The 25,337-nt window shown below is 46.6% G+C and overlaps 1 protein-coding gene across 6 annotated transcripts in view; it reads left to right on the plus strand.

Annotated features, from left to right (window-relative positions):
• The window catches only part of LOC106566212 (dedicator of cytokinesis protein 3), a 401,791-nt gene that overhangs the window by 259,590 nt on the left and 116,864 nt on the right, over positions 1 to 25,337 (plus strand). For all 6 annotated transcript variants that reach the window (XM_045691962.2, XM_082959510.1, XM_082959511.1 and 3 more), the window contains one exon: positions 21,061 to 21,149. In XM_045691962.2, the coding sequence (XP_045547918.2) occupies positions 21,061 to 21,149 (89 nt within the window). The remainder of the gene's footprint in view (positions 1 to 21,060; positions 21,150 to 25,337) is intronic.

Consider the following 25,337-nt stretch of genomic DNA (forward strand, 5'->3'; position numbering starts at 1 on the left):
AGTAAAACATTTCAATATACTTTAAAGTGACTCAAACCAAATCTAAACTATGTAGAAGTGATAAAGGACCTACAATCATACAGTATCTTGACTAATAATAACCCGAATGAAAGCTAGACAGTCAGGGAGCATCAAAGATTTTTTAGGGCGAGGCAACATAAAAATAATTCAGTGCGGTCTTTCGGACCTCAGTGAAGACCAAATGCGGCCCCCTGGGACAACCCTGGTTTAGATCCTGCATTAAATGATGTTTTAGGAGTGCATATTTCCTCTGTGGTGGCTATTTCAAATCAAATCACATTTTATTTGTCACATACACATGGTTAGCAGATGCTAATGGTCACATACACATGGTTAGCAGATGCTAATGGTCACATACACATGGTTAGCAGATGCTAATGGTCACATACACATGGTTAGCAGATGTTAATGGTCACATACACATGGTTAGCAGATGCTAATGGTCACATACACATGGTTAGCAGATGCTAATGGTCACATACACATGGTTAGCAGATGCTAATGGTCACATACACATGGTTAGCAGATGTTAATGCGAGTGTAGTGAAATGCTTGTGCTTCTAGTTCCGACAGTGAAGTAATAGCTAACAAGTAATCTACCAATTCCACAACAACTACCTAATACAAACAAATGTAAAGGGATGAAAAAGAATATGTACATATAAATATATGGATGAGCGATGGCCGAACGGCATAGGCAAGATGCAGTAGATGGTATAGAATACAGTATACAGTATATACAGTATATACATATGAGATGAGTAATGTAGGATATGAAGAAATTATTAAAGTACTGTTATTTAAAGTGAATAGTGATACATTTATTACATTTATTTAAGTGGCCAGAGATTTGAGTCTGTATGTTGGCAGCAGCCTCTATGTGTTAGTGATGGCTGTTTAACAGTCTGATGGTGTTGAGATAGAAGCTGTTTTTCAGTCTCTCGGTCCCAGCTTTGATGCATCTGTACTGACCTCGCCTTCTGGATGATAGCGGGGTGAACAGGCAGTGGCTCGGGGGGTTGTTGTCCTTGATGATTTTATTGGCCTTCCTGTGACATCGGGTGCTGTAGGTGTCCTGGAGGGCAGGTAGTTTGCCCCCGGTGATGCGTTGTGCAGACCTCACTACCCTCTGGAGAGCCTTGTGGGCGGAGCAGTTGCCGTACCAGGCGGTGATACAGCCCGACAGGATGCTCTCGATTGTGCATCTGTAAAAGTTTGCCAGTGTTTTAGGTGACAAGCCAAATTTCTTCAGCCTCCTGAGATTGAAGAGGCACTGTTGCGCCTTCTTCACCACGCTGTCTGTGTGGGTGGACCATTTCAGTTTGTCTATGATGTGTACGCCGAGGAACTTAAAACTTTCCACCTTCTCCACTACTGTCCCGTCGATGTGGATGGGGGGGTGCTCCCTCTGCTGTTTCCTGAAGTCCACGATCATCTCCTTTGTTTTGTTGACGTTGAGTGTGAGGTTGTTTTCCTGACACCATACTCTGAGGGCCCTCAGCTCCTCCCTGTAGGCTGTCTCGTCGTTGTTGGTAATCAAGCCTACCACTGTAATGTCGTCTGCAAACTTGATGATTGAGTTGGAGGCGTGCATGGCCACGCAGTCATGGGTGAACAGGGAGCACAGGAAAGGGCTGAGAACGCACCCTTGTGGGGCCCCAGTGTTGAGGATCAGCGGGGTGGAGATGTTGTTACCTACCCTCACCACCTGGGGGCGGCCCGTCAGAAAGTCCAGGACCCAGTTGCACAGGGCGTGGTTTGAGACCCAGGGTCTCGAGCTTAATGACGAGTTTGGAGGGTACTATCTGTGGATTAGTACCTGGCTCTGTGCTGCTGGGTATTAGGTATCCATGGTGATCTGTGGATTAGTACCTGGCTCTGTGCTGCTGGGTATTAGGTATCCATGGTGACCTGTGGATTAGTACCTGGCTCTGTGCTGCTGGGTATTAGGTATCCATGGTGATCTGTGGATTAGTACCTGGCTCTGTGCTGCTGGGTATGAGGTATCCATGGTGACCTGTGGATTAGTACCTGGCTCTGTGCTGCTGGGTATTAGGTATCCATGGTGATCTGTGGATTAGTACCTGGCTCTGTGCTGCTGGGTATTAGGTATCCATGGTGATCTGTGGATTAGTACCTGGCTCTGTGCTGCTGGGTATTAGGTATCCATGGTGACCTGTGGATTAGTACCTGGCTCTGTGCTGCTGGGTATGAGGTATCCATGGTGATCTGTGGATTAGTACCTGGCTCTGTGCTGCTGGGTATTAGGTAGAGGTCGACCGATTAATCGGAATAGCCGATTAATTACGGCCGATTTCAGGTTTTCATAACAATCGGTAATCGGCATTTTTGGACATCGATTATGGCCGATTACATTGCACTCCACGAGGAGACTGTGTGGCAGGCTGACCACCTGTTATGCGAGTGCAGCAAGGAGCCAAGGTAAGTTGCTAGCTAGCATTAAACGTATCTTATAAAAACACAATCAATCTTAACATAATCACTAGTTAACTACACATGGTTGATGATATTACTAGTTTATCTAGCTTGTCCTGCGTTGCATATAATCGATGTGGTGCCTGTTAATTTATCATTGAATCACAGCCTACTTTGCCAAACGGGTGATTTAACAAGAGCATTTGCGAAAAAAGCACTGTCGTTGCACCAATGTACCCAACCATAAACATCAACGCATTTCTTAAAATCAATACACAAGTATATATTTTTAAACCTGCATATTTAGTTAATATTGCCTGCGAACATGAATTTCTTTTAACTAGGGAAATTGTGTCTCTTCTCTTGCAAACAGAGTCAGGGTATATGCAGCAGTTTGGGCCGCCTGGCTCGTTGCGAACTGTGAAGACTATTTCTTCCTAACAAAGACAGCAGACTTCGCCAAACTGGGGATGATTTAACAAAAGCGCATTTGCGAAGAAAGCACGAATGTACCTAACCATAAACATCAATGCCTTTCTTAAAATCAATACACAGAAGTATATATTTATAAACCTGCGTAGTTAGTTAAAAGAAATTCATGTTAGCAGGCAATATTAAACTAGGGAAATTGTGTCACTTCTTTTGCGTTCATTGCACGCAGAGTCAGGGTATATGCAACAGTTTGGGCCGCCTGGCTCGTTGCCAACTAATTTGCCAGAATTGTATGTAATTATGACATAACATTGAAGGTTGTGTAATGTAACAGGAATATTTAGACTTAGGGATGCCACCCGTTAGATAAAATACGGAACGGTTCCGTATTTCACTGAAAGAATAAACGTTATATTTTCGAAATTATAGTTTCCGGATTTGACCATATTAATGATCTAAGGCTCGTGTTTCTGTGTGTTATTATGTTATAATTAAGTCTATGATTTGATATTTGATAGAGCAGTCTGACTGAGCGGTGGTAGGCAGCAGCAGGCTCGTAAGCATTCATTCAAACAGCACTTTCGTGCGTTTGCCAGCAGCTCTTCACAATGCTTCAAGCATTGCACTGTTTATGACTTCAAGCCTATCAACTCCCAAGATTAGGCTGGTGTAACCGATGTGAAATGGCTAGCTAGTTAGCGGGGTGCGTGCTAATAGCGTTTCAAATGTCACTCGCTCTGAGACTTGGAGTAGTTGTTCCCCTTGCTCTGCATGGGTAACGCTGCTTCGAGGGTGGCTGTTGTCGATGTGTTCCTGGTTTGAGCCCAGGTAGGAGCGAGGAGAGGGACGGAAGCTATACTGTTACACTGGCAATACTAAAGTGCCTATAAGAACATCCAATAGTCAAAGGGATATGAAATACAAATGGTATAGAGAGAAATAGTTCTATAATTCCTACAATAACCTCAACCTAAAACTTCTTACCTGGGAATATTGAAGACTCATGTTAAAAGGAACCACCAGCTTTCATATGTTCTGAGCAAGGAATTTAAACGTTAGCTTTTTTACATGGCACATATTGCACTTTTACTTTCTTCTCCAACACTTTGTTTTTGCATTATTTAAACCAAATTGAACATGTTTCATTATTTATTTGAGGCTAAATTGATTTGATTGATATATTATATTAAGTTAAAATAAAAGTCTTCATTCAGTATTGTTGTAATTGAAAAAAGAAAAGTGGCCGATTAATCGGTATCGGCTTTTATTGGTCCGCCAATAATCGGTATCGGCGTTGAAAAATCATAATCGGCTGACGTCTAGTATTAGGTATCCATGGTGATCTGTGGATTAGTACCTGGCTCTGTGCTGCTGGGTATTATGTTAGATTATGTAGATGAGAGGCATTTTGTGGTTAGATTATGTAGATGAGAGGCAGTTTGTGGTTAGATTATGTAGATGAGAGGCAGTTTGTTGTTAGATTATGTAGATGAGAGGCAATTCGTGGTTAGATTATGTAGATGAGAGGCATTTTATGGTTAGATTATGTAGATGTGTGGCACTTTGTGGTTAGATTATGTAGATGAGAGGCAGTTTGTGTCTCTGCTGCTCCTCTCTCACACACACACACACACACACACACACACACACACACACACACACACACACACACACACACGCCACACACACGCACGCACGCACGCACGCTCGCTCACTCACTCACTCACTCACTCACTCACTCACTCACTCACTCACTCACTCACTCACTCACTCACACACGCCACACACACCCACACACTCGGACCCCCAGCACCTACCCAGCATGTCCTTCACACTTTCATCCACTTTGCTGCTTTCCTGTAAAATGTAGGTAATCTTACCCAGAGTGCTGTGCAGCACAACCAGCCCACCCGCTCAGGGCTCTCAGCGGGACAGATACATATCACTGAGATCATGTGGTGAAGAGTGGTCGTGTGTGTGTGTGTGTGTGTGTGTGTGTGTGTGTGTGTGTGTGTGTGTGTGTGTGTGTGTGTGTGTGTGTGTGTGTGTGTGTGTGTGTGTGTGTGTGTGTGTTGAGGTATGGGGGAAAGGGAACCAGAGACCAGCTAGAGGACAGACAGACAGACAGACAGACAGACAGACAGACAGACAGACAGACAGACAGACAGACAGACAGACAGACAGACAGACAGACAGACAGACAGACAGACAGACAGACAGACAGACAGACAGACAGACAGACAGTTGTCCACCTTCAACAAACATAAAAACAATCCCATTTTGACAGAACAGAAACCAGTAAAGTAGAGATATATGAAGGGAGTGAAGCCAGGGAGAAGCAGACAGATCTGGACTGTATGCACATCACATCTTCATCTGTTGCTTCAGACGGTCTCTCTGTACAGAGAGGACCTCTAGTGGGACAAGGCAAGGAGAGCTCTGCAGCACAGAAGAGAATAGAACATAATAGAATAGAGTAGAATAGAACAGAATAGAACAGAACATAATATAATAGAATAGAGTAGAATAGAGTAGAATAGAACAGAATAGAACAGAACATAATATAATAGAATATAGTAGAATAGAACAGAACAGAATAGAACAGAATAGAATAGAATAGAGTAGAATAGAGTAAAATAGAACAGAACAGAATAGAACAGAACATAATAGAATAGAGTAGAAAAGAACAGAATAGAATAGAACAGAATATAATAGAATAGAGTAGAATAGAGTAGAATAGAACAGAATAGAACAGAATAGAATATAATAGAATAGAGTAGAATAGAGTAAAATAGAACAGAACAGAATAGAATATAATGTAATAGAATAGAGTAAAATAGAACAGAATAGAATAGAATAGAATATAATAGAATAGAGTAGAATAGAACAGAATAGAATAGAACAGAATAGAGAAGAATGGAACAGAATAGAATAGAACAGAATAGAATAGAACAGAATAGAATAGAACAGAATAGAATAGAACAGAATAGAATAGAACAGAATAGAGAAGAATAGAACAGAATAGAACAGAATAGAGAAGAATAGAACAGAATAGAATAGAACAAACAATCTATTCTTTATCGATATTGTCTTTAAGAGAACACATACTGTATGACACATAGCATCCACTATCCACTTCATATGTTTTACCATAAACACTGTATGGAATGGGATGTCAAAGAAAAATAAAACATGAACAGTAGGTAGAACTGTATGGAGATATATTCCCACTGCTGGAGAGAAGGCCAAACATATTTGACACAGGGGTCAATCTCTCTCTCTCCTCTCTCGCGCTCTCTTTCTCTCTTTCTCTCTTTCTCTCTTTCTCTCTGTCTGTCTGTCTGTCTGTCTGTCTGTCTGTCTGTCTGTCTGTCTGTCTGTCTGTCTGTCTGTCTGTCTGTCTGTCTGTCTGTCTGTCTGTCTGTCTGTCTCTCTGTCTGTCTGTCTGTCTGTCTGTCTGTCTGTCTGTCTGTCTGTCTGTCTGTCTGTCTGTCTGTCTGTCTGTCTGTCTGTCTGTCTCTCTCTCTTTGTCTCTCTCGCTCTTTGTCTCTCTCGCTCTTTTTCTCTGTCTGTCTGTCTGTCTGTCTGTCTGTCTGTCTGTCTGTCTGTCTGTCTGTCTGTCTGTCTGTCTCTCTCTCTTTGTCTCTCTCGCTCTTTGTCTCTCTCGCTCTTTTTCTCTGTCTGTCTGTCTGTCTGTCTGTCTGTCTGTCTGTCTGTCTGTCTGTCTGTCTGTCTGTCTGTCTGTCTGTCTGTCTGTCTGTCTGTCTGTCTGTCTGTCTGTCTTTGTCTCGCTCTCTTTCTCTCTCTTTCTGTTTATCTAACTCCAAATCTATATTTTTTCAAGAACATGCTGAAAAATGCAGGAGCTCATCTGCTTATGACCTCTCTCTATCGCTCTCTCTCAATTCAATTCAATTCATGGGGCTTTATTGGCATGGGAAACATGTTAACATTGCAAAAGCAAGTGAAGGAGATAATATACAAAAAGTGAAATAAACAATAAAAATGAACAGTAAACATTACACTCACAGAAGTTACAAAATAATAAAGACATTACAAATGTCATATTATGTATATATACCGTGTTGTAACGATGTACAAATGGTTAAAGAACAAAAGGGAAAATAAATCAACATAAATATGGGTTTTATTTACAATGGTGTTTGTTCTTCACTGGTTGACCTTTTCTTGTGACAACAGGTCACAACTCTTGCTGCTGTGATGGAACACTGTGGTATTTCACCCAGTAGACATGGGAGTTTATTAAAATCGCGTTTGTTTTCGAATTCTTTGTGGATCTTTTTTTTCCACTGTGTCATTGACTTGTTTATTGTGTTATTGGCTTGTTTATCGTTTAGTCCATGTGTAACTCTGTGTTGTTGTCTGTGTCACACTGCTTTGCGTTATCTTGGCCAGGTCGCAGTTGTAAATGAGAACTTGTTCTCAACTGGCCTACCTGGTTAAATAAAGGACTTGTTCTCAACTAGCCTACCTGGTTAAATAAAGGACTTGTTCTCAACTGGCCTACCTGGTTAAATAAAGGACTTGTTCTCAACTAGCCTACCTGGTTAAATAAAGGACTTGTTCTCAACTAGCCTACCTGGTTAAATAAAGGACTTGTTCTCAACTAGCCTACCTGGATAAATAAAGGTGAGAAAAAAAAAAGTGTAATCTGAGGGAAATATGTGTCTCTAATATGGTCATCATTTTGTGGGCAGTGTTGCACAAAGCCTGTCTTCTCTTGAGAGCCAGGTCTGCCTACGGTGGTCTTTCTCAATAGCAAGGCTATGCTTGCTGAGTCTGTACATAGACAAAGCTTTCCTTAAGTTTGGGTCAGTCACAGTGGTCAGGTATTCTGCCTGTCACGTCCTGACCTGTAAAGGGGCTGTTTGTTATTGTAGTTTGGTCAGGGCGTGGCATGGGGTGTTTGTTTAGGGTGTTTCGGGGTTGTTTGGGTTATGTTATATGTTAGTGTATTTCTATGTTATTTCTAGTTGGTCTATTTCTATGTGGTGTTTATTGGGTTGGTTGACCTTCAATTGGAGGCAGCTGCTTCTCGTTGCCTCTGATTGAAGGTCCTATTTATAGGGGTGTTTGCTCTATGGGGGTTTGTGTGTAGTTATTTCCTGGTTTAGTGTTTGTTCCACCTGATGGGACTGTTTGGAGTCGTTTGTTTTTTGTATACGTGTTTATTTTGTTTTCCTTCTTCAAATAAAAAAAAGAAGATGAGTATACATTTTCCCGCTGCGTTTTGGTCCACTCCTTACGACAATCGTGACAGAACTACCCACCACAAACGGACCAAGCAGCGGAGGAAGGAGCAGCAGGAGGAATATAAGGATTCATGGACATGGGAGGAGATCCTGGACGGGGCAGGACCATGGCACCAGGCTGGGGAGTACCAGCGCCCTAAGGAGGAGCTGGAGGCAGCCAAGGCGGAAAGGCGCCATTACGAGGCGTTATACGCGCCGATTGGCAAGTGCAAGAGGCAGCCCCAATACTTTTTTTGGGGGGCACACGGGGAGATTGGCTAGGGCAGGCAGTAGACCTGAACCAACTCCCCGTGCTTATTATGGGGAGCAGCGTATCATGAGAGTACCGGTGTATGCGGAAGTGCGCACGATCTCGCCCATGCGCACGCACAGTCCGGTGCGAGCGATCCCAGCCCCTCGCAAGTGCCGTGCTAGAGTGGGCATCCAGCCTGGAAAAAGGATGCCTGCACAGCACATCTGGCCACCAGTGCGCCTCCTAGGCCCAGGCTACCCTACGCCTGCTCTACGTACGGCAGCCATCAGGCCTCTGCGCAGCCCAGTTCGCCCTGTGCCAGCACTCCGCTCGTACAGGGCTACTGTTACCATCGAGCCAGGACAGGTTGTGCAGGTGGTGCGCTCCAGACCGCCGGTGCCTACTCATGACCCAGTGTATCCAGTTCCCGCTCCTCGCACTAGCCTTGAGGTGTGTGTTTCCAGTCTGGCGCCTCCAAAGCCAGCACCATGCACCAGGCCTCCAGTGCGTCAGCCCAGTCCAGTTCGTCCTGCTCCTGCTCCTCGCACTAGCCCTGTGGTGCGTGTCCCTAGTCTGGCGCCTCCAAAGCCAGTCCCACGCATCAGGCCTTCAGTGCGCAGTCCCCGTCCAGAGCTTCCGACAACAGTTCCTCGTCCAGAGCTTCCGACGACAGTTCCCCGTCCAGAGCTTCCGGCGACAGTTCCCCGTCCAGAGCTTCCGGCGACAGTACCACGTCTAGAGATGGCCCACAGTTCGGAGCCTGCAGAGACGGCCCACAGTCCGGAGCCTGCAGAGACGGCCCGCAGTCCGGAGCCAGCAGAGACGGCCCGCAGTCCGGAGCCAGCAGAGACGGCCTCCAGTCCGGAGCCAGCAGAGACGGCCCGCAGTCCGGAGCCAGCAGAGACGGCCCGCAGTCCGGAGCCAGCAGAGACGGTCCGCAGTCCGCAGCCAGCAGAGTCGCCCTCCAGTCCGGAGCTCCCAGAGTCGCCCTCCAGTCCGGAGCTCCCAGAGTCGCCCCCCAGTCCGGAGCTCCCAGAGTCGCCCCCCAGTCCGGAGCTCCTAGAGTCGCCCTCCAGTCTGGAGCTCCCAGAGTCGCCCTCCAGTCCGAGGTCTCCAGCGACGCGCATCAGCCCGAGGTCTCTAGCGACGCGCATCAGCCCGAGGTCTCCAGCGACGCGCCTCAGCCCGAGGTCTTCAGCGATGCGCCTTAGTCCAGAGACTTCGGGAGGGGTAAATAATAATAAGCAGTTAGCGGGGGTGGACAGGTTAGGTTGGGGAGTAAGGCCGAAGCCTGAGCCACCTCCGTAGTAGGAGGTTGGGGAGGGGGGGTGTAGTACAAGAACCGTCGGTGACGGTGGCCACCCTCCCTTCCCTCCCATTAGTTAGGGGATTCTTTTTGTGTTGGGGTTTATTTATTTATTTTATTTATTTATTTTTTGTTTAAGGTGCATCCGGGGTCTGCACCTTTGGGGGGGGGGGTACTGTCATGTCCTGACCAGTAAAGGGGCTGTTTGTTATTGTAGTTTTGTCAGGGTGTGGCAGGGGGTGTTTGTTTAGGGTGTTTCGGGGGTTGAATGGGTTATGTTCTATGTTAGTGTATTTCTATGTTATTTCTAGTTGGTCTAGTTGGTCCTTCTTCAAATAAAAAACGAAGATGAGTATACATTTTCCCGCTGCGTTTTGGTCCACTCCTTACGACAATCGTGACACTGCCACTGTGTACTCTCTTTTTAGGGCCAATTAGCTTTCTAGTTTTCTCAGTTTTTTTGTTAATTCTTTCCAATGTGTCAAGTAATTATCTTTTTGTTTTCTCATGATTTGGTTGGGTCTAATTGTGTTGCTGTCCTGGGGCTCTGTGGGGTGTGTTTGTGTTTGTGAACAGAGCCCCAGGACCAGCTTGCTTAGGGGACTCTTCTCCAGGTTCATCTCTCTGTAGGTGATGGGTTTGTTATGGAAGGTTTGGGAATCGCTTCCTTTTAGGTGGTTGTAGAATTTAACGTCTCTTTTCTGGATTTTGATAATTAGCGGGTATCGGCCTAATTCTGCTCTGCATGCATTATTTGGTGGTTTACGTTGTACACTGAGGATATTTTTGCAGGACTCTGCATGCAGAGTCTCCATTTGGTGTTTGTCCCATTTTGTGAATTTTTGGTTGGTGAGTGGATCCCAGACCTCACAACCATAAAGGACAATGGGTTCTATAACTGATTCAAGTATTTTTAGCCAGATCCTAATTGGTATGTCGAATTTTATGTTCCATTTGATGGCATAGAAGGCCCTTCTTGGAATTTTTATTTGTGGTCATGGCGACTGGACATTTTTTTTGGAACACCATTATTTTGGTCTTACTGAGATTTACTGTCAGGGCCCAGGTCTGTGCAGAATCTGTGCAGAATCTGTGCAGAAGATCTAGGTGCTGCTGTAGGCCCTCCTTGGTTGGTGACAGAATCACCATATCATCAGCAAATAGTAGACATTTGACTTCAGATTCTAGTAAGGTGAGGGCCGGGTGCTGCAGACTGTTCTAGTGCCCTCGCCAATTCATTGATATACGTTGAAGAGGGTGGGGCTCAAGCTGCATCCCTGTCTCAGCCCACGGCCCTGTGGGAAGAAATGTGTGTGTTTTTTGCCTATTTTAACCCCACACTTGTTGTTTGTGTACATGGATTTTATAATGTCGTATGTTTTACCCCAACACCACTTTCCATCAATTTGTATAGCAGACCTCATCCCAAATTGAGTCAAAGACTTTTTAGAAATCAATAAAGCATGAGAAGACTTTGCCTTTGTTTTGGTTTGTTTGTTTGTCAATTAGGGTGTGCAGGGTGAATACGTGGTCTGTCGTACGATAATTTGATAAAAAGCCAATTTGACATTTGCTCAGTACATTGTTTTCACTAAGGAAATGTACGAGTCTGCTGTTAATGATAATGCAGAGGATTTTCCCAAGGTTGCTGTTGACGCATATCCCACGGTAGTTATTGGGGTCAAATTTGTATCCACTTTTATGGATTGGGGTGATCAGTCTTTGGTTCCAAATATTAGGGAAGATGCCCGAGCTAAGGATGATGTTAAAGAGTTTTAGTATAGCCAGTTGGAATGTATGTCTATTTGATCATTTCATTGAGGATACTATCAACACCACAGGCCTTTTTGGGTTGGAGGGTTTGTATTTTGTCCTGTAGTTCATTCAAGGTAATTGGAGAATCCAGTGGGTTCTGGTAGTCTTTAATAGTTGAATCTAAGATTTGTATTTGATCATGTATATGTTTTTGTTGTTTGTTCTATGTTATAGAACCTAAACAATTGGAGAAGTGGTTTACCCAGACATCTCCATGTTGGATAGATAATTCTTCATGTTGTTGTTTGTTTAGTGTTTTCCAATTTCCCCAGAAGTGGTTAGAGTCTATGGATTCTTCAATTACATTGAGCTGATTTCTGACGTGCTGTTCCTTCTTTTTCCGTAGTGTATTTCTGTATTGTTTTAGTGATTCACCATAGTGAAGGCGTAGACTCAGGTTTTCTGGGTCTCTATGTTTTTGGTGGGACAGGTTTCTCAATTTCTTTCTTAGGTTTTTTCATTCTTCATCAAACCATTTGTCATTGTTGTTAATTTTCTTCAGTTTTCTGTTTTACATTTTTAGATTTGATAGGGAAGCTATAATGTTTAGGTTTTCTACTGCCAGGTTTACACCTTCACTATTACAGTGGAACGTTTTGTCCAGGAAGTTGTCTAAAAGGGATTGAATTTGTCGTTGCCTAATTGTTTTTTGGTAGGTTTCCACACTACATTCCTTCCATCTATAGGATTTCTTCATATTACTCAGTTCCTTTGGCTTTGATGCCTCATGATTGAGTATTGCTCTGTTCTAGCAGACTGATTTTGCTGGGATCTGATAGGGGTGTCAGTGGGCTGACTGAACGCTCTGAGAGACTCTAGGTTGAGGTCAGTGATAAAGTAGTCTACAGTACTCCTGCCAAGAGATGAGCTATAGGTGTACCTACCATAGGAGTCCCCTTGAAGCCTACCATTGACTGTACATACCCAGCGTGTGACAGAGCTGCAGGAGTTGTGACCCGTTTTTGTTGGTTATGTTGTCATAGTGTTTGTCCCCTCTCTGTAACCTAGAGGGCAACCAGTGGGTCCATCTCCTCTTTACCATGTTTCTTGTAGGATGACAATGTCTGTATTTACGATTTGTTTCATGAAGTCCAGGTTCCTGCTCTTTAGGCCAAAGGCAGATGACCTCAGGCCTTGGATATTCCAGGATGAGATGGTGAAGGCTTTGTGTTCCATAGAGTGTCTGTTGTTGTTGGTTGTGTGGTTTGGTCTCAGGCCAGTGAGTGTGAGCAGAGCCTGCTGAGCATCTGGTACATGCCATTGGCTTGGGCTAGTGTAAGAGAGGGGGTTGGGCCTGTTTGCCTGCTCACGGCCTGGGCGTGTGGGTGACTTCCATGTTGAGGCCCTCTTTGTGGGAGTGGGGGGCATGGGGTGGGCAGGAGGGGCATAGGTCTGATCTGAGGGGGCCTAAATGGGATGTGGGCATGGTTGACTTGGGGGGGTGTTGATTGGTCGGGGTGGGGGTGTGGATGTGGCTGGTGGTATTGTGGTCTGGATGTAGGTCCTCTCAGCGTGGGTCCTCTATGTGTAGGTCCTCTCAGCGTGGGTCCTCTATGTGTAGGTCCTCTCAGCGTGGGTCCTCTATGTGTAGGTCCTCTCAGCGTGGGTCCTCTATGTGTAGGTCCTCTCAGCGTGGGTCCTCTATGTGTAGGTCCTCTCAGCGTGGGTCCTCTATGTGTAGGTCCTCTCAGCGTCGGTCCTCTATGTGTAGGTCCTCTCAGCGTGGGTCCTCTATGTGTAGGTCCTCTCAGCGTGGCGCCTCTATGTGTAGGTCCTCTCAGCGTGGCGCCTCTATGTGTAGGTCCTCTCAGCGTGGGTCCTCTATGTGTAGGTCCTCTCAGCGTGGGTCCTCTATGTGTAGGTCCTCTCAGCGTGGCGCCTCTATGTGTAGGTCCTCTCAGCGTGGCGCCTCTATGTGTAGGTCCTCTCAGCGTGGCGCCTCTATGTGTAGGTCCTCCCAGCGTGGCGCCTCTATGTGTAGGTCCTCTCAGCGTGGCGCCTCTATGTGTAGGTCCTCTCAGCGTGGGTCCTCTATGTGTAGGTCCTCTCAGCGTGGGTCCTCTATGTGTAGGTCCTCTCAGCGTGGCGCCTCTATGTGTAGGTCCTCTCAGCGTGGCGCCTCTATATGTAGGTCCTCTCAGCGTGGGTCCTCTATGTGTAGGTCCTCTCAGCGTGGGTTCTCAATGTGTAGGTCCTCTCAGCGTGGGTCCTCTATGTGTAGGTCCTCTCAGCGTGGGTCCTCTATGTGTAGGTCCTCTCAGCGTCGGTCCTCTATGTGGGTCCTCGCGACACCATTCTGTATACATCTCGCCCTTCGTTCGACACTGTGTTAACAAACCTCCAAACGAGCTTCAACGCCATAGAACACTCCTTCTGTGGCCTCCAACTGCTCTTAAATGCTAGTTAAACTAAATGCATGCTCTTCAAACGATCGCTGCCCGCACCAGCCCGCCCGACTAGCATCACTACTCTGGACGGTTCTGACTTAGAATATGTGGACAACTACAAATACCTAGGTGTCTGGTTAGACTGTAAACTCTCCTTCCAGACTCACATTAAGCATCTCCAATCCAAAATTAAATCTAGAATCAGCTTCCTATTTCACAACAAAGCCTCCTTCACTCACGCCGCCAAACATACCCTCGTAAAACTGACTATCCTACCGATCCTCGACTTCAGCAATGTCATTTTCAAAATAGCCTCCAACACTCTACTCAGCAAATTGAATGCAGTCTATCACAGTGCCATCCGTTTTGTCACCAAAGCCCCATATACTACCCACCACTGCGACCTGTATGCTCTCGTTGGCTGGTCCTCGCTACATATTTGTCGCCAACCCCACTGGCTCCAGGTCATCTAGAAGTCTTTGCTAGGTAAAGCTCTGCCTTATCTCAGCTCACTGGTCACCATAGCAGCACCCACCCGTAGCACGCGCTCCAGCAGATATATCTCTCTGGTCACCCCCAAAGCCAACACCTCCTTTGGCCGCCTTTCCTTCCTGTTCTCTGCTGCCAATGACTGAAACGAATTGCAAAAATCACTTTAATTGGAGACTTATATCTCCCTCACTAACTTTAAGCACCAGCTGTCAGAGCAGCTTACCGATTACTGCAGCTGTACACAGCCCATCTGTAAATAGCCCATCCAGCCAGCTACCTACCTCATCCCCATATTTGTTTTTGTTTTTCTGCTCTTTTGCACACCACTATTTCTACTTGCACATCCACATCTGCACATGTATCACTCCAGTGTTAATTGCTAAATTGTAATTACTTCGCCACTATTGGCCTATTTATTGCCTTACCTCCTTACTTCATTTGCACACACTGTATATATATTTTTCTACTGTATTATTGACTGTACGTTTGTTTATTCCATGTGTAACTCTGTGTTGTTTTTTGTCGCACTGCTTTGCTTTATCTTGGCCAGGTCGCAGTTGTAAATGAGAACTTGTTCTCAACTGGCCTACCTGGTTAAATAAAGGTGAAATAAAAATAAATAAATAAAACGTGTAGGTCCGGGGGGAGGTCCCGCAGGCCGAGTGTCTGGGCGGGGAGTCTATTGATCTGTTGTCCTGTGTGAAGTGTTGGGGCTGCATGTGAGAGCGATGTCCTTTAGGGTCCGGGCGAAGGTGGGCACTGCTGCCTTGTATAGGTGGACCTGGTCATAGAGGCTGTTCAAGTCCAGGGTGGAGTGGTGGGCCAGGAAAACATTTGGTTTTGTGGCACAGTCACGGGAAATACTTGTGTTTACCCGCTGTATGGTAGCAGGGTGGAAGTCTTTTCGTGGTAGCAGGGTGGAGATAACCACTTGTGCGTTGGGAAAAATAGAAGAAGGGGGTTGTCAGGAGGTCTATCAGGGTGGCTGACAGGGCGGGGGCTCAGAGAGGGTGGAACCCCCTGGGCTTTTGGTTCTTCATTTGTCTGTTCTGCTGTGATGTCAACACCATGGTCAGGGTCTGGTGTGGACTGTTCTGCTGGGGTGCTGAGGTGGGCTGTTCTGCTGGCTTCTCAGGGGTGGCCACCTCTCTAGTAGGTTGTTCTCTGTCACACACCATCCCCCTCAACCTCTCCTCCATCCCCCTCTCCCTCTCCTCCATCCCCCTCACCCTCTCCTCCATCCCCCTCACCCTCTCCTCCAGCAGTCTGATCCTCTCCTCCATCCCCCTCACCCTCTCCTCCATCCCCCTCACCCTCTCCTCCAGCAATCTGATCCTCTCCTCCATCCCCCTCACCCTCTCCTCCATCCCCCCTCACCCTCTCCTCCAGCAGTCTGATCCTCTCCCTCCATCCCCCTCACCCTCTCCTCCATCCCCCCTCACCCTCTCCTCCAGCAGTCTGATCCTCTCCCTCCATCCCCCTCACCCTCTCCTCCATCCCCCTCACCCTCTCCTCCAGCAGTCTGATCCTCTCCCTCCATCACCCTCTCCTCCATCCCCTCACCCTCTCCTCCATACCCCCTCACCCTCTCCTCCATCCCCCTCACCCTCTCCTCCATCCCCCTCTCCTCCATCCCCCTCACCCTCTCCTCCATCCGCCTCACCCTCTCCTCCATCCCCCCTCACCCTCTCCTCCATCCCCCTCACCCTCTCCTCCATCCCCCTCTCCCTCTCCTCCATCCCCTCACCCTCTCCTCCAGCAGTCTGATCCTCTCCTCCATCCCCCTCACCCTCTCCTCCATCCCCCTCACCCTCTCCTCCATCCCCCTCTCCTCCATCCCCCTCACCCTCTCCTCCATCCCCCTCACCCTCTCCTCCATCCCCCTCACCCTCTCCTCCATCCCCCCTCACCCTCTCCTCCAGCAGTCTGATCCTCTCCTCCATCCCCCTCACCTTCTCCTCCAGCAGCCTGATCCTCTCCTCCATCCCCCTCACCTTCTCCTCCAGCAGTCTGATCCTCTCCTCCATCCCCCCTCACCTTCTCCTCCAGCAGTCTGATCCTCTCCTCCATCCCCCTCACCCTCTCCTCCATCCCCCTCACCCTCTCCTCCATCCCCCCTCACCCTCTCCTCCAGCAGCCTGATCCTCTCCTCCCTCCCCCTCACCCTCTCCTCCAGCAGCCTGATCCTCTCCTCCATCCCCCTCACCCTCTCCTCCAGCAGCCTGATCCTCTCCTCCATCCCCCTCACCTTCTCCTCCAGCAGCCTGATCCTCTCCTCCATCCCCCCTCTCCCTCTCCTCCATCCCCCTCACCTTCTCCTCCAGCAGTCTGATCCTCTCCTCCATCCCCCTCACCTTCTCCTCCAGCAGTCTGATCCTCTCCTCCATCCCCCTCACCCTCTCCTCCAGCAGTCTGATCCTCTCCTCCAGCAGTCTGATCCTCTCCTCCATCCCCCTCACCCTCTCCTCCATCCCCCCTCACCCTCTCCTCCAGCAGCCTGATCCTCTCCTCCATCCCCCTCACCCTCTCCTCCATCCCCCCTCACCCTCTCCTCCAGCAGCCTGATCCTCTCCTCCATCCCCCTCACCCTCTCCTCCATCCCCCCTCACCCTCTCCTCCAGCAGCCTGATCCTCTCCTCCATCCCCCTCACCCTCTCCTCCATCCCCCCTCACCCTCTCCTCCAGCAGCCTGATCCTCTCCTCCATCCCCCTCACCCTCTCCTCCATCCCCCCTCACCCTCTCCTCCATCCCCCTCACCCTCTCCTCCATCCCCCTCACCTTCTCCTCCATCCCCCTCACCCTCTCCTCCATCCCCCTCACCTTCTCCTCCAGCAGCCTGATCCTCTCCTCCATCCCCCTCACCTTCTCCTCCAGCAGTCTGATCCTCTCCTCTAGTGCTCTGTTCTTCTCCTGCTCTTGCTTTTTATATTGTTGATGTTGTCTCACTACAGTCCAGAGTGCAGATATGTCTCTCTCCAGCTCTCCAGGTCTGGTTAAGGGGGTGTTGTTGTGCTGGACTGTTGTCTGGGTCTGGTTAAGGGGGTGTTGTTGTGCTGGACTGTTGTCTGGGTCTGGTTAAGGGGGTGTTGTTGTGCTGGACTGTTGTCTGGGTCTGGTTAAGGGGGTGTTGTTGTGCTGGACTGTTGTCTGGGTCTGGTTAAGGCGGTGTTGTTGTGCTGGACTGTTGTCTGGGTCTGGTTAAGGGGGTGTTGTTGTGCTGGACTGTTGTCTGGGTCTGGTTAAGGGGGTGTTGTTGTGCTGGACTGTTGTCTGGGTCTGGTTAAGAGAGTGTTGTTGTGCTGGACTGTTGTCTGGGTCTGGTTAAGGGGGTGTTGTTGTGCTGGACTGTTGTCTGGGTCTGGTTAAGGGGGTGTTGTTGTGCTGGACTGTTGTCTGGGTCTGGTTAAGGGGGTGTTGTTGTGCTGGACTGTTGTCTGGGTCTGGTTAAGGGGTTGTTGTTGTGCTGGACTGTTGTCTGGGTCTGGTTAAGGGGGTGTTGTTGTGCTGGACTGTTGTCTGGGTCTGGTTGAGGGGGTGTTGTTGTGCTGGACTGTTGTCTGGGTCTGGTTAAGGGGGTGTTGTTGTGCTGGACTGTTGTCTGGGTCTGGTTAAGGGGGTGTTGTTGTGCTGGACTGTTGACTGGGTCTGGTTAAGGGGGTGTTGTGCTGGACTGTTGTCTGGGTCTGGTTAAGGGGGTGTTGTTGTGCTGGACTGTTGTCTGGGTCTGGTTAAGGGGGTGTTGTTGTGCTGGACTGTTGTCTGGGTCTGGTTAAGGGGGTGTTGTTGTGCTGGACTGTTGTCTGGGTCTGGTTAAGGGGGTGTTGTTGTGCTGGACTATTGTCTGGGTCTGGTTAAGGGGGTGTTGTTGTGCTGGACTGTTGTCTGGGTCTGGTTGAGGGGGTGTTGTTGTGCTGGACTGTTGTCTGGGTCTGGTTAAGGGGGTGTTGTTGTGCTGGACTGTTGTCTGGGTCTGGTTGAGGGGGTGTTGTTGTGCTGGACTGTTGTCTGGGTCTGGTTAAGGGGGTGTTGTTGTGCTGGACTGTTGTCTGGGTCTGGTTAAGGGGGTGTTGTGCTGGACTGTTGTCTGGGTCTGGTTAAGGGGGTGTTGTTGTGCTGGACTATTGTCTGGGTCTGGTTAAGGGGTTGTTGTTGTGCTGGACTGTTGTCTGGGTCTGGTTAAGGCGGTGTTGTTGTGCTGGACTGTTGTCTGGGTCTGGTTAAGGGGGTGTTGTTGTGCTGGACTGTTGTCTGGGTCTGGTTAAGGGGGTGTTGTTGTGCTGGACTGTTGTCTGGGTCTGGTTAAGGGGGTGTTGTTGTGCTGGACTGTTGTCTGGGTCTGGTTAAGGGGGGTTGTTGTGCTGGACTGTTGTCTGGGTCTGGTTAAGGGGGTGTTGTTGTGCTGGACTGTTGTCTGGGTCTGGTTAAGGGGTGTTGTTGTGCTGGACTGTTGTCTGGGTCTGGTTAAGGGGGTGTTGTTGTGCTGGACTGTTGTCTGGGTCTGTGCTGACTGGAGTGTAATCACCTGCTGTTCCAGCTCCACCTGCCTTACCTCCAGCTGGGTGAATTTATCCTTCATTTCAATGAGGGAGTAGTACTCTGTGCTGGGAGGTTGACTTTCCGCTAGGGGTGAAGAGGTCTGGGGGTTGCTGGTCTGTGGGGTATATAATGAAGAGGTCTGGGGTTGCTGGTCTGTGGGATTATATAATGAAGAGGTCTGGGGGTTGCTGGTCTGTGGGGTTATATAATGAAGAGGTCTGGGGGTTGCTGGTCTCTGGGATTATATAATGAAGAGGTCTGGGGGATGCTGGTCTGTGGGATTATATAATGAAGAGGTCTGGGGGTTGCTCGTCTGTGGGGTTATATAATGAAGAGGTCTGGGGGATGCTGGTCTGTGGGGTTATATAATGAAGAGGTCTGGGGGTTGCTCGTCTGTGGGGTTATATAATGAAGAGGTCTGGGGGTTGCTGGTCTGTGGGGTTATATAATGAAGAGGTCTGGTCTGACCCGCTCGGGGTGGGGGTATCTTTCTCAAGGGAGAGCTTCTCCTGCTGAGCTAATTCTTTGATTAGGTGAAAGTCCAGGTGAAACTGTTCGGGGTTGCCCTGTACCAATACTGTTCCAGGGGTGGCAGGTAGCCTAGTGGTTAGAGTGTTGGACTAGTAACCGAAAGGTTGCTAGATTGAATCCCTGAGCTGACAAGGTAAAAAATCTGTCGTTCTGCCCCTGAACAAGGCAGTTAACCCACTGTTCCCCGGTAGGCTGTCATTGAAGATAAGAATTTGTTCTTAACTGACTTGCCTAGTTAAACAAAGGTAAAACATAAATTTTACTGTTCCAGACTTATAGCGATTTATATTAGCTGACTCAGTGTCCTCGTTGTCTAGTATCCTGAGTTTCCACCCCTCGTTAACACCCCCTCTCTTAACAGAGGGATAGTGTGCTAATATAGCACTGTGCCATGCCAGGGGGTGGTTTGTGTGGAAGATGAGGTTGCTGATGTTCCTATTTTTATAATAGTCAGCAAAAAGTGTCTCTTGATTTTCCATAAGGAGCTTCATTTTGTGATCTTTTCTTGCCTTATCATTCTTTACATACACAGGGTACTTTATATTAATTACCTCTGAACAGCGGGAGGCAGCTTCTAAGGCCTCTCCGTTTGGTTGGAGAAGACTGTGCGACTCTCCTGCCATTGTTGGGCTAAAGGGCTTTGACACCTCTCACTTGACACGTCAGTGCTAATTGAAGTTGTATCTCCTTGTCCTAGCAAGCTTAGTAGTCCAACTCAGCATTCACTCCTCATAAAGTAAAAATATATCATTGTTATGTATTTTTCTTCTTGGCTTTTGAATATAAAATATAGCTTCAGACTAAACATTACTCACTCAGTTCCAGGTTGGATGGTGTTTGTTTGCCAGAGCATTTGCTGTATAGCTTGGGCCTTCCAGGTAATTCCAAAATCAGGTTGTAGGTTTTCAATTTTGATCTGGTGCGAAGGTTATGCTGTGGAGGGTAGAATCCTGTATATGTCCCTCCCAAAAAATCCACGTTTATCTAACTCCAAAATCTATATTTTTTCATGAACATGCTGAAAAATGCAGGAGCTCATCTGCTCATGACCTCTCGCTCTCTCTCTCTCTCTCCTCTGTCTCATTGTCTCTGTCTCATTCTCTCTCTCTCGTTCTCTCATTCTCTCTCTCTCATTCTCTCTCTCTCATTCTCCCATTCTCTCATTCTCTCTCGCTCTCTCATTCTCTCATTCTCTCTCGCTCTCCCATTCTCTCATTCTCTCATTCTCTCTCGCTCTCTCATTCTCTCATTCTCTCTCGCTCTCTCGTTCTCTCATTCTCTCTCTCGCTCTCTCTCTCTCAATTCAAAGGGGATTTATTGGCATGGGAAACGTGTTTACATTGCCAAAGCGAGTAAAAAAACAGAAGTTGGAAGGCACTAAACAATATCAACAACAAAAAAGAGTAGAAATGAACAAAGATCAAGGCATTTCAAGTGTTGTATTATAAGCTATTTAGAGTGTTTCAACAATGCGCAAATAGTTGTAGTACGAATAGTAGGGGAAGATAAATAAACATGTTGGTATTTACAATGCTGTTTGTGCTGCACTGGTTTCCCTTTTCTTATGGCAAACGGTCTCTCTCTCTCTCTCTCTCCAGATGTAATAATGAGAACGAATGGTACCAGATCCATGAAAACATCATAAGAAAGTCCAGCACCAAGTACACAGCTCCCAGCACCAACTATGGTACGTTACGTTGCCTACCGTTTACTGATTTAACATGTTGGGATACCCAATATAACACCAACTATGGTATGTTACGTTGCCTACCGTTTACTGATTTAACATGTTGGGATACCCAATATAACACCAACTATGGTATGTTACGTTGCCTACCGTTTACTGATTTAACATGTTGGGATACCCAATATAACACCAACTATGGTATATTACGTTGCCTACCGTTTACTCACTTAACATTTTAATTCAAATGAATCAACACTTTATTTCATATCGTACAAAGAACGCCTATGTAAATGATTAGTAGGTTTAGACATCCATCTTACTCCAAAACAAGAGATGACTGAGTAGTTAAATGAATAGTGTTTAATACATATAATCACACAGAATGTCAGGGCCTGTTCACCCATTAGCTAGATCTCTAGGAACAAGGTTGGCCATGCATATTCTAGGTCTATGCACAGTTGTTTTATTTTAGCCCCTTTTTCTCCCCAATTTCGTATTTACGACCTTGTCTCATTGCTGCAACTCCCCAATGGGCTCGGTAGAGGCGAAGCTCGAGTCATGCGTCTTCCGAAACAAGAAGCCACACTTCTTAACACCTGCTCGCTTAACCCGGAAGCTAGCCTCACCATTGTGTCGGAGGAAACACCGTTCAACTGACGACCGAAGTCAGCCTGCAGGCGCCTGACCCGCCACAAGGAATCGCTAGAGTGCGATGATCCAAGTAAAGCCCCGCCGGCCAAACCCTCCCCTAACTCGGGCGACGCTGGGCCATTTGGGCACCGCCCTATGCGACTCCCGGTCACGGCCATAAACATAGAAATTAGACCAGGACTTACTTCCTTATTCTCAAGTGATATAACATTTGGTATTTTGTATCGTCATAGTTCTCTCTTTGGGACTAGCAATCTGTTATCTAGCTAGCTTAGCTACTTGCTAGATAGCTAACATTGTTGTTTTATACCAAATTGTGTTATTGTATTGTCATAGTTCTCTCTTTGGGACTAGCAATCTGTTATCTTGCTATTTTAGCTACTAACTCGGTAGCTAACGTTGTTGTTTTATACCAAATTGTGTTATTGTATTGTCATAGTTCTCTCTTTGGGACTAGCAATCTGTTATCTAGCTAGCTTAGCTACTTGCTAGGTAGCTAACATTGTTGTTTTATACCAAATTGTGTTTTTGTATTGTCATAGTTCTCTCTTTGGGACTAGCAATCTGTTATCTAGCTAGCTTAGACCAGGATTTACTTCCTTATTCTCAAGTGATATAACACAGGTAGCTAACATTGTTGTTTTATACCAAATTGTGTTATTGTATTGTATCTAGCTAGCTTAGACCAGGACTTACTTACTTATTCTCAAGTGATATAACACAGGTAGCTAACATTGTTGTTTATACCAAATTGTGTTATTGTATTGTCATAGTTCTCTCTTTGGGACTAGCAATCTGTTATCTAGCTAGCGTAGCTACTTACTAGGTAGCTAATATTGTTGTTTTATACCAAATTGTGTTTTTGTATTGTCATAGTTCTCTCTTTGGGACTAGCAATCTGTTATCTAGCTAGCTTAGACACAAGCTCGGTAGCTAACATTGTTGTTTTATACCAAATCAAACTAACATTTGTGTCATTAAAAATACTAATATTGGATGGCTGTCTATCCTATTTATACTGTATGTAGCAAGCTAGCTAGTGGAAGTTACCTTGAATTTTTAAATTTTTTAATTTATTTTTGAATAGATGGTAAACATGTGTGCTACACATCATCCTGGTGCCGCCAATTCGTGCTGCTAGCGTTACTATCGATGCAGGCAATGCAACCCGCTGTGATGCTTCTTTGGGAAATCTCTAAACTATAATTTTGTGAGATAGATTCGTCCCCGGTCATAAAGACCATCCCACCTACGAATATTATGGTGAAAGCATTTTGATCTTGAGAAAACAACTAGATCAAGTTAGCTAGCTTAGCTGTAAATAAACACAATGGAATGTCTTTGGGGTTCCAGGGTTCACTTCCGCTGCTCCTCAAAAAGCTGTTATTAAGGTCTATACTAGTGAAGCACTGAGGACTGACTCCCTCTGCACACAATCTCACCACTTCCATACACTCTGATAATCTCTGTAATTGGTAGCCTACCTATATGAATGTCCTTCTCTTAGTTGATATTGTGTACGTCAAGAGGACGTGAAGAGGCTCAATACCCATCCCCCATCCCTCTCAAAGCTCATTGGAGGAGAGGATCCAATGTCCCTCCCCTCGGGACCTCCTCCTCCAATGAGCTTTGAGAAGGACGCGAGAGGAATCAACGATGTGAGGACAGAGCCTTACTTAATTACATGTTAACCATTCTTTACCTCATAACTGTAGTCCCCATCTACCCATAACAGTTTACCTCATAACCGTAGTCTCCATCTACCCATAACACAGTTTACCTCATAACCGTAGTCACCATCTACCCATAACACAGTTTACCTCATAACCGTAGTCCCCATCTACCCATAACACAGTTTACCTCATAACCGTAGTCCCCATCTACCCATAACACAGTTTACCTCATAACCGTAGTCCCATCTACCCATAACAGTTTACCTCATAACCGTAGTCCCATCTACCCATAACACAGTTTACCTCATAACCGTAGTCACCATCTACCCATAACACAGTTTACCTCATAACCGTAGTCCCCATCTACCCATAACACAGTTTACTTCATAACCGTAGTCCCCATCTACCCATAACACAGTTTACCTCATAACCGTAGTCCCCATCTACCCATAACACAGTTTACCTCATAACCGTAGTCCTCATCTACCCATAACACAGTTTACCTCATAACCGTAGTCTCCATCTACCCATAACACAGTTTACCTCATAACCGTAGTCCCCATCTACCCATAACACAGTTTACTTCATAACCGTAGTCCCCATCTACCCATAACACAGTTTACCTCATAACCGTAGTCTCCATCCACCCATAACACACAGTTTACCTCATAACCGTAGTCCCCATCTACCCATAACACAGTTTACCTCATAACCGTAGTCTCCATCCACCCATAACACACAGTTTACCTCATAACCGTAGTCCCCATCTACCCATAACACAGTTTACCTCATAACCGTAGTCTCCATCCACCCATAACACACAGTTTACCTCATAACCGTAGTCCCCATCTACCCATAACACAGTTTACCTCATAACCGTAGTCTCCATCTACCCATAACACACAGTTTACCTCATAACCGTAGTCTCCATCCACCCATAACACACAGTTTACCTCATAACCGTAGTCCCCATCTACCCATAACACAGTTTACCTCATAACCGTAGTCTCCATCCACCCATAACACACAGTTTACCTCATAACCGTAGTCCCCATCTACCCATAACACAGTTTACCTCATAACCGTAGTCTCCATCTACCCATAACACACAGTTTACCTCATAACCGTAGTCCCCATCTACCCATAACACAGTTTACCTCATAACCGTAGTCCCCATCTACCCATAACACAGTTTACCTCATAACCGTAGTCTCCATCCACCCATAACACACAGTTTACCTCATAACCGTAGTCCCCATCTACCCATAACACAGTTTACCTCATAACCGTAGTCCCCATCTACCCATAACACACAGTTTACCTCATAACCGTAGTCCTCATCTACCCATAACACACAGTTTCACGTCACAGTGTACTTGGACAAGGTCTGACTGGTTTCTATCTAACGGTTCATCTTACAATTATAGCTGCTGATATAGTGACTCATTATTTTTTACCCAGTGCAGATCTGATTTGCGAGGACCTTTTTTTTTTCTTCTCCATTTTAGATTGAAACGGAAAGATCCCTTTCTCCTCAGCTCCGTACATCCGTGGGAGTTTCTGCAGATGCTGAGAGTTAGTTAGCTGTTAGCATCCTCAGGGACCCATGCAATATGTATGAAACTTTTAACTACTGCAGAGACAATTACCTCAAGCTTTCATGCTTTAAATGGTTGCAAAAAAGCCTGAGAATGGCAGGCAGAATGAGAATGTATTTTCTGTATTAAAAGTACACCGGTAGGAGATGTGGCGTTCTGTATTAAAAGTACACTACTAGGAGATGTGGCGTTCTTGTCACATCCTGACCAGCAGAGGGCGTATTGCTTAGTCTAGGTCAGGATGTGGCAGTGGGTTTGTGTTTGTT

The sequence above is a fragment of the Salmo salar genome, chromosome 12, assembly GCF_965601325.2.
Source record: "Salmo salar chromosome 12, fSalSal1, whole genome shotgun sequence".
NCBI classification, from domain to species: Eukaryota; Metazoa; Chordata; class Actinopteri; order Salmoniformes; family Salmonidae; genus Salmo; species Salmo salar.